Source organism: Phasianus colchicus, chromosome 25 (assembly GCF_987193195.1).
Source record: "Phasianus colchicus chromosome 25, bPhaCol1.hap1.1, whole genome shotgun sequence".
Taxonomy (NCBI): domain Eukaryota; kingdom Metazoa; phylum Chordata; class Aves; order Galliformes; family Phasianidae; genus Phasianus; species Phasianus colchicus.
This window is the reverse complement of record NC_143460.1, coordinates 6,067,624-6,083,030: the sequence shown is the minus strand read 5'-3', so window position 1 is coordinate 6,083,030 and position 15,407 is coordinate 6,067,624. Positions and strand designations below refer to the sequence as shown.

The 15,407-nt window shown below is 39.2% G+C and overlaps 1 protein-coding gene across 7 annotated transcripts in view; it reads right to left on the bottom strand.

The window, feature by feature from the left end:
* Positions 1–27: 27 nt before the first annotated feature.
* Positions 28–15,407, bottom strand: part of SLC26A8 (solute carrier family 26 member 8) — a 21,237-nt gene continuing 5,857 nt past the window's right edge. For 2 of the 7 annotated variants that reach the window (XM_031608637.2, XM_090124352.1), the window contains exons 5-20: positions 15,044–15,219; positions 14,360–14,524; positions 13,544–13,693; positions 12,500–12,582; positions 11,991–12,138; positions 10,939–11,052; positions 9,561–9,638; positions 8,133–8,228; positions 7,625–7,731; positions 7,321–7,390; positions 6,394–6,486; positions 6,180–6,314; positions 5,301–5,660; positions 4,196–4,250; positions 3,887–4,065; positions 2,511–2,823 (exon numbers count right to left, since the gene is read on the bottom strand). In XM_031608637.2, coding sequence (XP_031464497.2) covers positions 2,608–2,823; positions 3,887–4,065; positions 4,196–4,250; positions 5,301–5,660; positions 6,180–6,314; positions 6,394–6,486; positions 7,321–7,390; positions 7,625–7,731; positions 8,133–8,228; positions 9,561–9,638; positions 10,939–11,052; positions 11,991–12,138; positions 12,500–12,582; positions 13,544–13,693; positions 14,360–14,524; positions 15,044–15,219 — 2,225 coding nt within the window. In that variant the 3' untranslated portion in view covers positions 2,511–2,607. Of the gene's footprint in view, positions 156–2,510; positions 2,824–3,866; positions 4,066–4,195; positions 4,251–5,300; positions 5,661–6,179; positions 6,315–6,393; positions 6,487–7,320; positions 7,391–7,624; positions 7,732–8,132; positions 8,229–9,560; positions 9,639–10,938; positions 11,053–11,990; positions 12,139–12,499; positions 12,583–13,543; positions 13,694–14,359; positions 14,525–15,043; positions 15,220–15,407 lie in introns of those variants that run through there. The other 5 variants (XM_031608639.2, XM_031608642.2, XM_031608641.2 and 2 more) reach the window with 5 other exon arrangements.

Below are 15,407 nucleotides of genomic sequence, written 5' to 3'. Positions count from 1 at the left end.
GCTCACTGCTGGGCAGGCACCGCACAGCGCAGCCCGGGCATCAGGTACAAATATTTGCCGGGGAAGGTGGGTACCTCTGTGTGCGATTTTGGAAGGCAGAAAAATCCTTGTGTGAGCTCTGGGGATGACAGGTGCCATTCCTCTGCTTGTTCCCCCTGCAAAGAGTTCTAAGTGAGATACGGTCGCACAAAATACGCCAAGAATGTGACACGGAGACGGATACACTCAGTCCCAGATTTCAGCCTTCCACAACTGCTGTGCTAGAAGTAACACTGAGCTGGAGACCTCAAACACGACAGAGCACACTGCTCGCATCCAACAGCAACCATATAAGAAAGTTCTTTCCTCAAAGAAGTCACAGTATGAACAGACCACAAACACTGCTGCGAGTTCAGTGTATTGGCTGCCTGTTCCTTTTGTGGGATCTATCGTCCCGTATTAGCATTGGGACTCCTGCAGTTGGTCCTATCAGTGCACGTTCACACCTCCTGTGTCCAATGCTGCACATCACACTTCAATGAATTTGGCCCTCAGAGGGGTTCTGAGCCAGCCCTGGGCCTAACTACAGTCAACTTCCCACAGGCAGCCTGGCACTCATTTTTAAAGCAGAATGAATGCCACCAAGCTATGCCCGTACACAACCAGTTTACCTGGTCCTTCCTCATAGCTCCCACAGTGTGACACACTGCAGCCTGTTGCCTAACAACTGCTCCTGCCACGCTCTGTGCAGCTCCTGAGGTTTCTCTACCACTTTCTGTTTTCTGCAGCCGTGTGTGTACCAAAGCAATATGTCAATAAAATGCCAACAGGCAGGACTGGCAGGCTGCATATACTTTGCATTTTGTGTGGTGATGTTCTGGGATCTGCATCCTCTAATTCAGCACAGTGAAAAAGCTGCCTGGGATTCTGCAGCATGCACTCCTAGCAAAATGTCATGGGTTTATACTAGTTCAGAAGGGCATTAAAAAGTTGCTGTCTGCACAAAACAGCTGCATTTGTTGCAACTAGGTCAGGTGAGAACATCAAACTGCCTCCAAACACACTACTGCAGGCAGGCCTTTGAACTCTGACTTTAGAGGTACAGGTGGAGTCCTTGGCCATAAAGTACGTGCTCTGTCACTTCACCGCCTGTGTCCAGGGATTTGTGCTTGGTGAATCACAGAAGCATTCTGTATGCAGGCAGGAGCTGAGGCACTGTACAGCTGTACAGGAAAATGATCAGGTTTGTCTGAACTTCCTCTCAGCAAAGTATTTGTTTTGCAACAACAATACTCATAATTTGAAAACTAACATGCTGACGTCCAAGTTGTGAAGAGTGGAACACCGGGGGAAAGTCATGTGGTAGGAAGGAAAAACTCTGAACTCTGCTCAGTAAGCCAACAAAAAACTCAGGTCTTCGGTTTGTAGTGGAGATTTTCCATGGTGCCAACAGCTACAAATGCTATTTCACCTTAAATCAAGGCTGCCATAGTAGAGCCAACAGAATCTGGAAACGAGGACTATGATTTTCGTGGGTTTTGTACTACTCTGTTTTGAACAGAGCTGAGAGGAACTTGGCATGAAGCCACTGTCCAAAACAATGCAGGGAAGCATATGTGGTTTGAAAATTACTCAATACCATTTGAGCTTTCAGTTTTTCCTATCTTTCAATCCAAATGGTATGAGGGCTCCAGCACTCAGTTTCCTCTACAGTAAGTAACTTGGCACAGTTCAAAATCCTTTGCCACTGTAGATCAGACATAGAGAACTGCAGCTTTACAGACAAATGCTGTCTACTCATCTAACATTAATTTTACCTGTGACTCTCCACAATGGGCAGTCTGTGCCATGGAACAAATAAGAGCATGGCAGAGTTCTGTGACATACATTGCTGATGTAGTTAAACGCCGCTGCTGTCAGTACAACCCTAGCTCAGACTGCTGCAGAAAATATGAGCAAGCTAATTTTTTTTCCCCAAGCGTTATCTATATCTTAGTCTACAATTTTTTTCTGGCTCTTCAGAACAGAATAAATACATTCCTCCGTTCTTTACCATTTCAGTAAGAGACTATAAAGAAAATGTAATTAAAATTTTTGTTTACTGGGATTTTGTTCTGGTAAATTAAACAGAAAAAATACTCATGTTATCTTAGTGCTGACAATATCAACTTCAGCAATTTTACAGCAATAAGAAAGAAAATGCTTTCCTTTGAAGCTCACATCACTCTACACATGCTGAAGATAATGAATTTGCCTGCATGTAATCTATTCAGATAGGGCAGACGAGTTTTACTTACTACCAATCAGTAAATACATAAAAAGTGCTCAGTTGCAGCACCGAAACTAACTTCTAAAAAATTTCAGAAAAGATGCACAAATCATTTGCTAGAATTCACCAAAACAAGGAATTCTCTTGTGTATTGCTGAGAGTATCCTATCTACTTGAAAATAATTATCCAGATGTTCCTTTTTGATAAGAACCACAAAATTACTGTAGGCATTAGTCAAGCTGTCTATTTTAAAATCAGGAAAAAAAAAATCAAATACTGATAAGAATGACCAGAACTGTTGCTTAACTGTACCTTTCTTCCTTCTACTGAAATCCCAATTCCCCAGTAGTGTTGTAATTCACATGTTGTTGTTATACTTCCATTCCTTGTCCCATGTGGGGTCCTGGAAATTCAGTTGAAGGGACAGAGTTTCAAACTGCAGGAGAGAGCTTGACTCTGCTGCATTCTGGGCTGAGCATGAGTTATCTGATATTGGCTCTTCACGCAGGAGTTTGCTGTTAGGCTTCCTTGTAGAGAAAAAACCTCCATTCTTCTCCATAAGCAAATTTATTTCCTGAAATGAACACAAACATTACTGTAGGCCAAGGGTGGCCAGTCTGCTGATCCAGTCATGTTCCCATGCCAAGACAATATCATGTGAGCAGTCAGAGGGGCACGCTGGCATGGAAGCACAGGGCAAGTCAGATACCCAGCTGACAAGGAGATGAGCCAGCAGCGCTGACATCATCCTGCTGCTGTGGGTCCCTTCTGCACCCAGCCCAGCGTGGTTTCAATGCACTCTCTTGGGGAACCACTGTCACCTCCTGTATGGAAGCAGCTCACAGTCTGCCCTCCACACACACTAAAGGGAAGGTGGTGAATATGAACTGTCACCTCCATTCTGAGAAGGGAGAGAGTATCAGGAAGGTCAATATCCTCATGTTAGACCATTCTGTACAGTGCTAAGGTAAGAGAGGCAAACAAGCAGAACAAAAGACACCTGTTTCCTACAGATTTTGATAGTTTTTTTTTTCCTTCATTCTTCCCTTGTTCAGCCCAGCAGCATGCAGAGGATGATTACCCAAGGTTGGGCTCTTTCCCAAGGAGGGGCAATTAATGGAATCTGTGCAGAAGAGCTTTTCCTGGAACTTGCAACTGTCTACCCTGTTCAAACTTGGCAGAGACATCTAGTGAGCTTAAAAATTATTGCAGAAGACAACAGACAGAAAGATCACATGCACAAGCTTCAATTTGTTGGGAAATCAAGTCAGTGCCGTCCTTCACTTCTCCAGCCTGCCCCAAGGAAGCTGGTGCAGTAACCTCTGGAAATAAAAAGCTTGGAACTTCGGCTCTGCTCTGGCAGAGTCCTTGTCCAATGCAGGAAATGGAAACTGTCTAAAATACAACAGCAATTCCCTACTGCAAGACAGAGCTTGATTCCTTTCCAGTCTGAATGCAAAGTTGTCTTTCCCCAGGCAGGGACAACAGGACTCTGTCCATTGCGAACAACCAAACAACTGGAAAATTCAGAAGAACATCTGCTCTGTCTTATTTCCTCAATCACATCACAAGACCTTTAAGTTACTGACAGAATAATTTAACAACAGGAATGCTTACATGTAAGCTAAATACTCTACCATCTCATCTTCAGCTTGTAGCTTTTCAGCATGCTCTTCTGCAGCAAGTTCTCTCTCATCCGGCTTTTGATGCCTCGCCAAAGCAGCCAGCAGAGCATCGTGAAGAGTTAGAAAGAACATTTTTTTGGTGACACAGCTATCAAAGAACTCGTTCTTCTCAAAGGCTGCTATCACAGAGGCTACAAAAAATGGGAGAAAATAAACAAAGCAGCAAAATTCATACCAAGCAGTAGGGCTATAACATTTCACTGCAGTTTAAAACTTATCTCCAATGATAACTCAATATTAATAAGCAAATCCTATACTCACAGTGACAGCCAGCTATAAGGACTGTAATGCCGATATTGAAAAACATATGGAAGATCTGTGGAAAGAATTCCATATCAGCATTAGAACAATTTTGCTTTATACAAATGCTCTAGAAGTTCAAACATAAATGGGAAAAGAACCCCTTTGTATGATTTATCCCTGAAGAAAGTCCTTATTCCAGAGTCTCAAACCAAGATTCTTAGTTCAGAACTAAATAGCCAAACTATCAAAATCAACAAAAGATTCTCATAAGTACAGTACTCATAACTCCAAACATTTCTACGTACACTGATGACACGCTCATGTATAAACAACTTTTTTTTTTTTTTTTTTTAAAGCAGCAAAACTCACTATTTCAGAGAATTACAGAACTTCAGAATATGAAGCTGGAAGGAATCTGGAAAGACTTATCTCCTTTTCCAACAGGGAAGTAATTTAATAGATGGCAAATAAATCTTTAAGGACACCAACTCAGTCCACAGTTATTCCCAATAGGTTGTAAATTAAACAGAAATCTTTGAAGATGTGCTACAGACTTTGAAGGAGTTGAGTAAGAATCCATCTGCATCTGTCTGAGAAGCACAACTACATGAAATTTATTTTTGCTACATATATATATCTTTATTGGCTAGGATCCCTGCTTGAAGACTAAAAACCTCAAGACGTACATCAAAGAAAAGGATATAAAGGCATTCAGCAATACAAATAAAATAATTCTAAGAGAAGACAGGAGGCAATTGTAAAACTGACACTTCTAAAAAAGAGGATTTTTTTAAGTGTCCAGCTAGAAGAAAAAAGAAGTAGCCAAAACTGAAAGAGCAAATTAGGTCTTTTTATAAATATAGTTTATAGTTTACACGATTTTAGGACTGGAGATAATGGCTGACAGGTTTTAGCTTGTCCTTTGTGTTGATAACAAGGTGTTTGTTTGTTTTTTGAAAAAGTGGCCTTATGGGAAGCTGCTAATTTCTGAAAATAGTGCACTTGTATGGGTCAACTGAGACATATCTAGATGGCTATGCAGCAGAGCACCATGGTCTAACAAGAAACATATGACACTGGGTAAACTTTAGGTTTCACATTTACACACAGTGATGTTGCTTACCTGTCGTAGTAAGTCTGAACCTTGCAAATCCACAAACTGGACCATACTGAAGTCCAAAATAATGGTGTGAACTGGACCTGACAAATGCACTGGCTGTTCTTCCTGATCTAACTGTGCTGAAGTATTACCTACTGCAGAGCTCGGTGAAACACCAGCTTGTTTCCCTTCATCCTCATTCTTTTCAGGCTGAAGCTGTGTGTTAATGCCTGGAGATGCAGACTGTGCATTAGCTGCTCCCAGCAAGAGCATCCCACAGCTCTGTCTAACTCCGTACTTTGACCAACGTACCAAGTTAACTGAAGATGACGTGGAATTACTGTCTACATGACATGACTTCACCAGTTTCTCTGTATATGGTATCTAATATGGAAAATGGAGAGGAGTACATCAGTGGTTAGAAGTAGTAGGCCCAGGGGGTGGATTATTTTTTTTCCAGTAAATAAGTACTGTAAATTGTGTGATCTCTCTTCTCTCATGGTAAAAATACATCTGAAGTAACATTAAATACAGCAGAAAGCCACAAGAGTATGCAGAGTAGCAAATGACTTAGCCAAGCTTCAGGTATGGTTAGCAGAGTGCCTTCAGCTGCTGGCTGGTACCAGTGGTACCCCACTTCCACACTGGGGGTATGTTGAATATTTCTACTGCTCATTAATTCACCCAATATGGTGAGCTCCTATTGCTCTATTACATAAAGCCTGTATGAAGAAAAACAATGGTGCTATTTGCTTAATTCAGTCAGTAAATATATATATATATATGCTATATATAAGCATTTATAGCCTTTTAAATTCTAGCAAGTTAAGAACACTGTGCATGGTGACAGAAAAATAGGCACCTCAAACAGACAGATTAGATAAATATACTTCTAAAGCTTACCCGAGGTGCTGGTAAAGGTGGATCACAGACACAAGAGCATTTAAAATCTTTGCTTTCCACTGAAATGTCAGACAGACTAGCTGAAACTAAGGCCCTCATTTCATTTGGACTTAGAGGCACTGTTTTCATATCCATCTGAAAGACAAAAATACTTTCACTACAGGGGTGATACTAGCTTTTAGAAACTTTATCGAGCTGAAAAAGTGACATTTACCTTGTGTAACAAGTAATTTTTGAAGTTATTCATATTTGCAAAAGAAATGGAAGAACAGCACTGAAAGATTTTGACACCATCAATCTCCATTGCCTTCAAAACAAAAGTTGGATCTGTGAGAGTTGTACTTCGTAGGAACAATTTTTCCCCACCTAACCCTCTATGCAGTAGACTGCAAGGTGATATTCTAAAGACAAAGTAACATTGCTGACCACACTGGTCAGCTGGTAGGAGCACTAGCAGCATGGACCCAATAGTGTACTAATCTGGAAACATCAATCAGTTCCTCCTGTTTTAAAGACTTCCAGCAGATCTATCACTGATGACAGTCAGCTGGTATAATATAAAACAAGCCAAGTTAGATATATAGTTTTATATTATATATAATGCTCTGCAGAAAACATACAGTATATCACTGTTGTATTTCTAACCATGTCCTCATTTGATTTCTGCAAATCCATCAGCATAGCTTTGGGAATGTACTCATGTGGCAAAGACAAAGATCTTTACTATTGTATTACCCAATTTAGTATGGTTCTGTCTTCTCAACAGTGTATTACAAAGGCCCATGCCCTACTTTACATCCCATCACTGTAAGAATCAGCAAGTCAGTCTGGAGATGGTGACTGAAAATGTGTTGTGTGGACATAACCAGACAGAGAAAAGCAGGTAAAAAGCCAAACAGTTCCGGAAATGTCAGCAATGTGGCTTCCACCACTGGGACAGCACTGATTGACACAGGGAGTACCATGGGGCACAAGCAGATTATCAGGCTATCTGGATCACTTCACACTACAGATGTTTAAGCATTCTTCAGTTTGAAAGTTTTGAACCAAGTGAACTGAGTCCAAATGGTCATTCCCAGGCATTTAGGGGAAGAAGCTCGATTACAGAGAGGGAGAACATTTGTTTTTTGTTTCCTCTTACGGCTCTGCAGACGGATAAACTTCTATAAATATTCGTGTTTGGAATCTGTCCCAGCTCCACCATCTTCATCCTGAAACAAAATGTTTATTAGATTTTCACATAAAGCAGAGGAAAAAACCTTACATTCCCAAAACCTTGATCTCCATTTCTAAACAAGTTACTGGCCTGGGACAGTAATTGGTCAGGTCATTCTGGAATCTGTCCAAGTGTTTACAAATACGAAACTACTTTCACATTGTTGTATGTACAGCTATCTCTAAAACATCAACTGTAATGAGTATTTTGCTCTAAGAGTTACAAGTACCTGTGTGACCTGATGCTGATTATGAAGAATGCAATTGCCAGGGCGATCAGTAAACCAATATCAAGACCAAGACGAAGCACTGCAGCAAAAGTTCCAAGCCAAATAGCCTTTGATCAAGAGATGGAGAGAAAAAGATATAAAATGACCTCCAACTCAGCCCCAGTATTTGCAAATTAAAGAGACTTAGGAAAAAAAAAAAAAAAAGAGCTAGAAATGGTAATAGAAATGGTAATAGTTGAAAAGCCTAGCTGGCACCTTTAGGCCACCCAGTCCTGAAAACAGCCACACAGAAAGAACACAGGAAAGAAGTGCAGGACCTCAAAACACGTAACTCAGCTGCAGTTACTGACAATATGGACTTCCCACTTTCCTTTGCCCTGCATTTGCAGATATACAATGGGAATACACATACCTCCACAATTCTGGCCCACTCTAAAAGAACAAAGAAAAGTATTTCTCCCTTTAAACACATTCCAGTTACTGTTTGTTTTTTTTTTATGCCACTTACTAAATGGTACTTATCCTTTCTCCACAAGGTAGGAATGTCCAGAAATTTTTCAAGAAAAGGTAGCATGTTAAATACTACAATAGCAGCCAGCACACTCTGTGCAAATAAGAAAAAAATGCACGTTATTTATTGCATCTGAGATTTATTGCATCCACAACATGCTAAAAAACAGATAATCAAAAAAACTGCTTGAAATTTAGATCTTATTTATATTTTTTTTTATAAGTGAGTATGCAGTTGTCAGATCTGCAAACCAACCTATCTTATGTGATTTCACAATTACTTCTGCCAATGCAACTGGACTTTCTCTTGAAATGCTTTGTGTGGTTTCCATTGCGGATCTCTTTAGTGAATCCCTGTGCCTCCTGCAGCACCATGACAAATGACAACACTATCTACAGAACTGAATTGCTGTATCAAAGAATGGTTTCAATTAGCATGGGCAGTTCATTACCAGATTTGGGAAGCTGTTTGACACCATTTGTTCAAAAAGCATACCTTAGCAACAAAAAGAAGACTGAAGGGAAGTAGATGATTAAATTTTGTTTTGTAATTAATTACAAAGTAAGTAATTCTCCCAACTTACAAAGAAGCCAGAAAAATATCAGGAAGTAATGCCAGAAGTTCCCTAAGAAAATTTACAGGAAAAAAAAAAAAAAAGTCTAGATAAAATTTTATGAGAGAAGTGAAAAACTGAGTATTCAGAGCAACATGCAGCAACAAAATGCTTACAGTTTGGGAGTGCATACAATTTTAAAACAAACCTCAAATTTTAAAACAAACCTCAAAGACCAAGCTAGAGATACTAAACCTAACCTTCAATTTTGAATATTTTATTTACCCCCTTACACTAAAGATTTTGAAGCATCTATCCTGTAATTACACAGATGCAAGACAGGAACTTATGAATGTGTTATATAGTTGTGTAAAACCTTCAAAAAATGGGAAACTGTTATGGTTTTGTGTTATATCTCCTCTCTGTGACCGCAAAGCCCCCTGGGGAATGTAGTTCTTCTTCTCTTCTGGGCAGGTACCCAGAACTTGAGCAATAGCAGTTAAACTCCCAGTGCCCTACATGATGTTATGATGTGGAATACCGAAAACCAAAAATCACAAAACCATGACAGAAAGCAAAAGTGAAATACAACATTTAAATCACAGATCCTGGCAGTAAAATTTCAACTCACTTCTAGCCAAGGAATCTTAGTTTGTGCTGAACAGTCACATATGGGAGAGAGATGCAGTATCAATTTCCTAATACGTGACCACGCTGAAATTTAGGAGCGTTTAAAGTCATTGTTTTGGTTTAGTCTATCCCTTGAAACAGTGAAATGTAGAGAAAGATACAACCCCAGCTATTAGGGTAATCTTCATATTATGCTTTAAAAGTAAGTAGGCTGCTACCATAACTATTACAAGTTCACTTACATTAGGTATCATCTGGAAAAAGTGTCCTAGTTTCAACGCAATCACCAGCATTATAGATGCTCCCATCAGTGCTGCTATCTGAACAGAGATACTTTATTAGAGAGGCCTTCCAGAACCAATTCCTTGTCTTCTCTAAGCAAATAGGTATAGTCCTTGTAACACCATCTAATAGAAAAAGCAACCAGGAGACAAAGTCCATGGGTGTGTTCTAATGGGCAATATGAACTCTAGAAAGCTCATGTCAAAAGGCTTCTGTAGACACAAATTTGGCCTAAATGGGCTATTCTTATGTACAACAACACAGGATTTTGATTTGATAGTTTAATTTGAAAAAGAAGATACTTTTCTCGCAAGTCAGCCTTAGGAATGTCATCTGAAATCCAAGAAGAAAACTCCTATGTGGTGTTAGAAATCAGCATTCCTTTATTCCTCACAATACATATCGGGCGACTTGACAAACAAGGGCGCTCTCTCAGAGTTCAGGTTCTACATTTAAACTGTTAAGACATGCACATGCAGTACACTTGCATACATATTCATTCTTTTCTAAGGATGTATTAATATATGCTAATGTCCCTTTGGGCACACTCAGTGGTATCTAGGGTGGTCAAGTGCCCACCTACTTCTTTCCTGCTTTCCACCATCAGCTTCATCACTGAGACCTTTGACTCACTTTCAGTGGCTTTTTCCCAATTTGGAAAATTTCCATTGCTTATTGGGCCTAGTAAGCCACTTTTAAAACAATATATGTGGAATCCAAGAAAAATGTCCCTGTGCCTCCTGGATGCAAAAGATAAAAATATTCTATTATGTGCCCATTATTGAGGAAAACAAGACTGCTCACCCACTAAAGTTGAAATTGAAAGTTTTAGAACTACTGAACTATCACTTATGGATTCCTTTTGATAAACTAATATATTGATTCTTATACTAATGTACTAAGCCGTATTGCTAAACAAACCAACCTATATCAGGCACAAATGTTTTATTAAATCAAGTTACTTCTATGATGCAGTGAAGCATGTACAAATATTCAGATAAGAAGTATGTTAAAATCTTCCTAAAAATAAATAATTTTTAAAAATAATTTAAAAAAAGATTAAGGTCATAACATCCAGTACTAAAAAGTGCAAAACAATTTTCAATTCTGGTCATATTCACTAAAACACAGTTTACAATTGTATGAACACATCTTATTCTCTCCACAGAATTCTGGCTTCCTTAAATGCACATCATGTCCTGTAATATCCTACAATTACAGTACATAATACAGAGAGCACAAATTCACGCTGCGTGGAAATATAACTTTACTTCTCACAAACTGCTTGGATGAAATGTCAGCCTATACTCAGTCTAGAATGATTTTAGCCTGGCTCACCTGAGTTCTTCCACCTGTCTTCTCTTGAATGACAGTTCCAGAAATAGCACAGCTGACAGCAAAGCTTCTGAAAAATGAACTGCAAATATTGCTAAGCCCGACAGCTATTAGTTCCTGTAAAAAAGAAACAGGAGGAAGTAGAGAGAACCCAAAATTAATGACTTACCTAAATAGAAGTGGCTTAAAAAGAAGTACATCTGCTCACACTTGCTGGCTGTTCAGCTCAGAAAACTTTCTGGAAACCAAAGACTCGCATGTTAAATTTCTCTCAAAAGGCACAAAGTTTTCACAGTTGAGGATCTCATGGACCCAAAAACTCCTGTTTACAAAGTAATCCACAGAGAACCCCAAAGCTTCCAAGCTAATGCACAGTAAATCTCAGTGCACAGTATAATAGAGCTGGGACAAGAACTCAATGAAAAAGACATTCTCTTTGTACTTATCCTCAAAGGCTATAGGAAGTCACGGCAGCTTTCTGACTGGATTAATTCCTTTCTAATGAAGACTCAAAGCCATCACAGCAAGTTAAACAGGGTACTGCAAACCAGTTTTGCTTAAGTCTATCAAGCACACTGCACACTAGCACACTGGAAACTAACAGCTTTAGCTTAAAAGGCTCTCAGAGCAATCAGCCTAGGCTGAGAATTCACTGAGTTGACAGACACATATAGACAAGAACTACAGCTGTTCTGGCCATTTTACAATTACAGCTATTATATTTGTGTGCTATTGTAAGTCTCACAGATTCAGATGGCCCAGGTGGCCCCAGGGATCAGTTGCAGCAGCACGTATGAGGTGACAGGGAGGTCATCCCAACCCCTGGAGCTACACTGAGGCCTCTTGGTCAGTATGGTCATTGGACATATTTTGGCCTTCACATATAGATGGCATCTGTCCTTCCATAAAGAATAATAACAAGTTGATACAAAACAATCAGCTGTCATCATTCGTTCTATCCTTGCATTTCTACCACTACCAGGTAACTAATGGCTTTACTAATCTGAATTCAGTTTGCTTCTTGGCATAAGAAGTATGTGTAGCTTTGTTCTCACCTGACTGCTGGAAATGCTGTAGTTATGAAGCAAAGCATACTGCTCTCCAATAAAAACAAGAAGGAAGCCGCTTACAATAGCAAGGGAGAAAGCATGCAAGATGATCTTGCTCAGGTTTGATAAATCTGGCAGCGTAGGAGGTAGAAACCTACAAGATCAGAGAACAGAAAGGTTTAAACCTGCTCTGGGCTCTGTGCAGTCTATACCATACCCAGGACCAACATCAGAGGCATCACCTACCACCCCATGGGAGATGTCCTGAATGTGTAAGAGTTTGCTTCCACCTCACAAAAAATACAAATTCCTTCCAACCTGAATCTAATAAAGAAAACTGTAGTTCAAATTCTGCATATACTCTGAAATGAGGAGATCTCAAAGTTCTGTTGAAGAGTTATTTCTATAACTGTGCTTCCCGGTAAAAATCAGCCTACGTCAGATTTCAAGAACAGACTGAAACATCTCTTTCGTGTCTCAAAAGTATAACATCATTAACAGCATGGATAACTAACCTCTGAGGAATTACACTGACCACAGCACTGCTAGATTCAGCATGAAGATGAATACAATTGGCAATAATGGTGGCTGTGATGATCTGGGAAAGAAAACAAAATACCACAGATTATACAGCATTTGCACCTGGAACTGCACACAGTGAATCTAAGGACAGTTACTCGTGCAGGAGAATTTGAAGGACCTAAGCACAGATTTTATTCAGTGTATAAACACCAAAGCATTCTGGAGTAATGTATTTCTGTGGGGCTTTTAAAGTATATTATACAAACACTTCCTAGCCCTTTGCTAATGTCTACCGTGTAGTGACATCTGATAAATTCTATGCAACATGTGGACTTTTTTTCTTATTCCAATTCTCTTATTAGCTGTCTGTGTTACTGTGCTCTGTCAAAGGTTTGTCCCACAGGCCACTGTTAGATAAGTGGCAAATGGCTTCAACTCTAGCGTCAGCAAGGTGGGACTCTGGTTAGCCTATTCCTTAGAAAAAGAAGCTGTCATCTTTTAGACTCCTAGATTATCTGCAAAAGTCAGAATTTTCATTTCAATAGAAAAAGTTTTTATTAAAAAAAAAAGTCAACTCTTCCATTTTCTAGGAAAGAAAAACATCAGCAACAAATATTACTGAATTTACAGTAAGACCTGCCTATGAATGTAACAAAATTGAATATCTCCTTCCAACAATTCCAGAAAAAAAAAAGCCATAACTGAATCAGAACTCCGAACCTTCAAGTCCACAGTTCTACTATCATCTTAATAAAGATTAAAAAAAAAAAAATCAGTCTGGAACATGGTGGTTTCACCTCTACACACTGCTATTTATTCATGTAGCAGTTCACTATGATTTGTACCCATGGCTATTTATAAGCGGAGATACCTTATTTTCACAGTAGCAGGGGAAAAACTTATGAAGTTCACTGGTGAAAGACACCTCAAGGCTCGGTGACAAAGGTTGCTTATGGCACTCAGAGCTGGAATGCCATCGCAGACAGGCAATTCCTGAACTGTTATTCAGTTATCACAATAGCATTGAGAACACTTACCAAGAGAAGCTCCATGGGAAATGCAACAGGACTATGTAGATAAGTTATCCTGATAGTTTTACTGATTTGGAGTACGGCCATGCTAAGCAAAAATAGCAGTATGCTGGTGGCATTAGACTTTGGGAGAGCCAGGAAATAATAGAATACATTCTGAAAAGGAATTATCAGAGAGGATCAGAGGCAGATACTGCAAGTGTTTTTACATTCAAGAAGATTGAGACCTTTTGCCCTCACACTTTAAGTTATCCTTTACTGCTATGACAGTACCTTCAGTGGGAAAAAAGATGCTAAGGGCAAAACAGTATTTTAAATGGTCTGTTGAGAAACACTGCCACAAGCAACTCAGATCTAGTACAATCACTCTTCTCTCCTCTACACCACCCTTCTCTTTAGTTGTCTGTCTTTTCTTAAGAAAATTAGGAAGACTTATTTTTAACTTATCTTTAGCTAGGAATCTGCTGCATCTTTGTCAGATATGTCATAGATACCATGTGCCCAATAATTAGCCCACAGTGACCCATGGAGGAAAAACATACCTCTTTCTCTAACCTTTGTTCCAGAATGATTACAGACATGCTGAAAATGATAAAGCTACGTAAGTAATTAAAAATAATCCCTTTTCCTCTTGCATGTCACACAAAAATCTCTGTTCATCATTTAAGACAACAGAAAGACAAACCACAGCTGACACTTGCAGAAATATCCCTTAGCAACTGACATATTGAAATTGCCTTCAATTTTCATTACTGTTCTCTTGTTTATCCCACAGGAAGCAAGCATTTATTTATTTTTTTTACTAATAATGAATTTACTCACACAGAAAATGTCTCGAGAGCCCTTATGGAAGTCAAGCACAATGTCAAAGATAAAAGTGAACTGTGATACAATGACAAGCAATGCTGCTGCAGAGAGGTAAGCATCAATGAGAGCCTTTGGCAAGTATGCTGTTACAGACTTCAGGCAGAAGCAGCTTAGCAGCAACTGTACGGAACAAACAAGAAGTGAGGTGCAATATAATTATCTATGCCTAACCTGCCTTTCTTGTTTCCATATTTGAAGAGCATGACTTTTCACTGCTGCACTTGATGGATAGTTATTTGAAAAGCTATATTCATTATGCACAATTAAGTAGGATGCTGCCAAACTAAAATAGGAGCACATCAAATCAAGTGTGTGCGGTTATGCAGGACTACCTAAGGGTCTACATGTTGGAGAATTGGTCAAAAAAAGAACAAAACAATTGGTCAATAAAAGACAAAAGCAATTTACTTCATGTACTGCTAAATTAATCAAGGACACACAAATCTGAACCTATCCCGTATTTTTCAGGCATCATGAGAGGAAGAGGCAGACCTTCATGTTCCATTTTGTACAACATATGTATTCAAGTGTGCTGAGCTTAGAACTTGTAAGAACACACAAGCAGTCTCACTTCTTACATTTGTACAAAGATAAACATAAGGACACATCAGTAAGGATATAACATAGATTCATCTTCACCTGAATTATGCCAGTCATAAATGTCACTGACGCAGCGAGTGTCAAGGTCTCCATGTAACCTTTCAAAAGTGTAGGGTCTGAAAAATTGACTAGTGAACTGTTAAAGGACAATGTTTTGTTGAGATCAAGGGACTTGAGAATATTTTTCACCACTAGATTTAGGATGCTGAATGAGCCTGAAAGCAATAGAACAGAGTAGAGAAAAAGTAACTGCATGAGGTGCTGCAACAAGGATTTATCTTAAAACTACACATCCATCTCTATGCCTTACCATCAATTGTGCAGTATGAGACAATTTATTTTCATTCATATATATAATCCATTTTTACCGTTTCTGAATAAGCACCAAAGGCTTCTAAAGTTC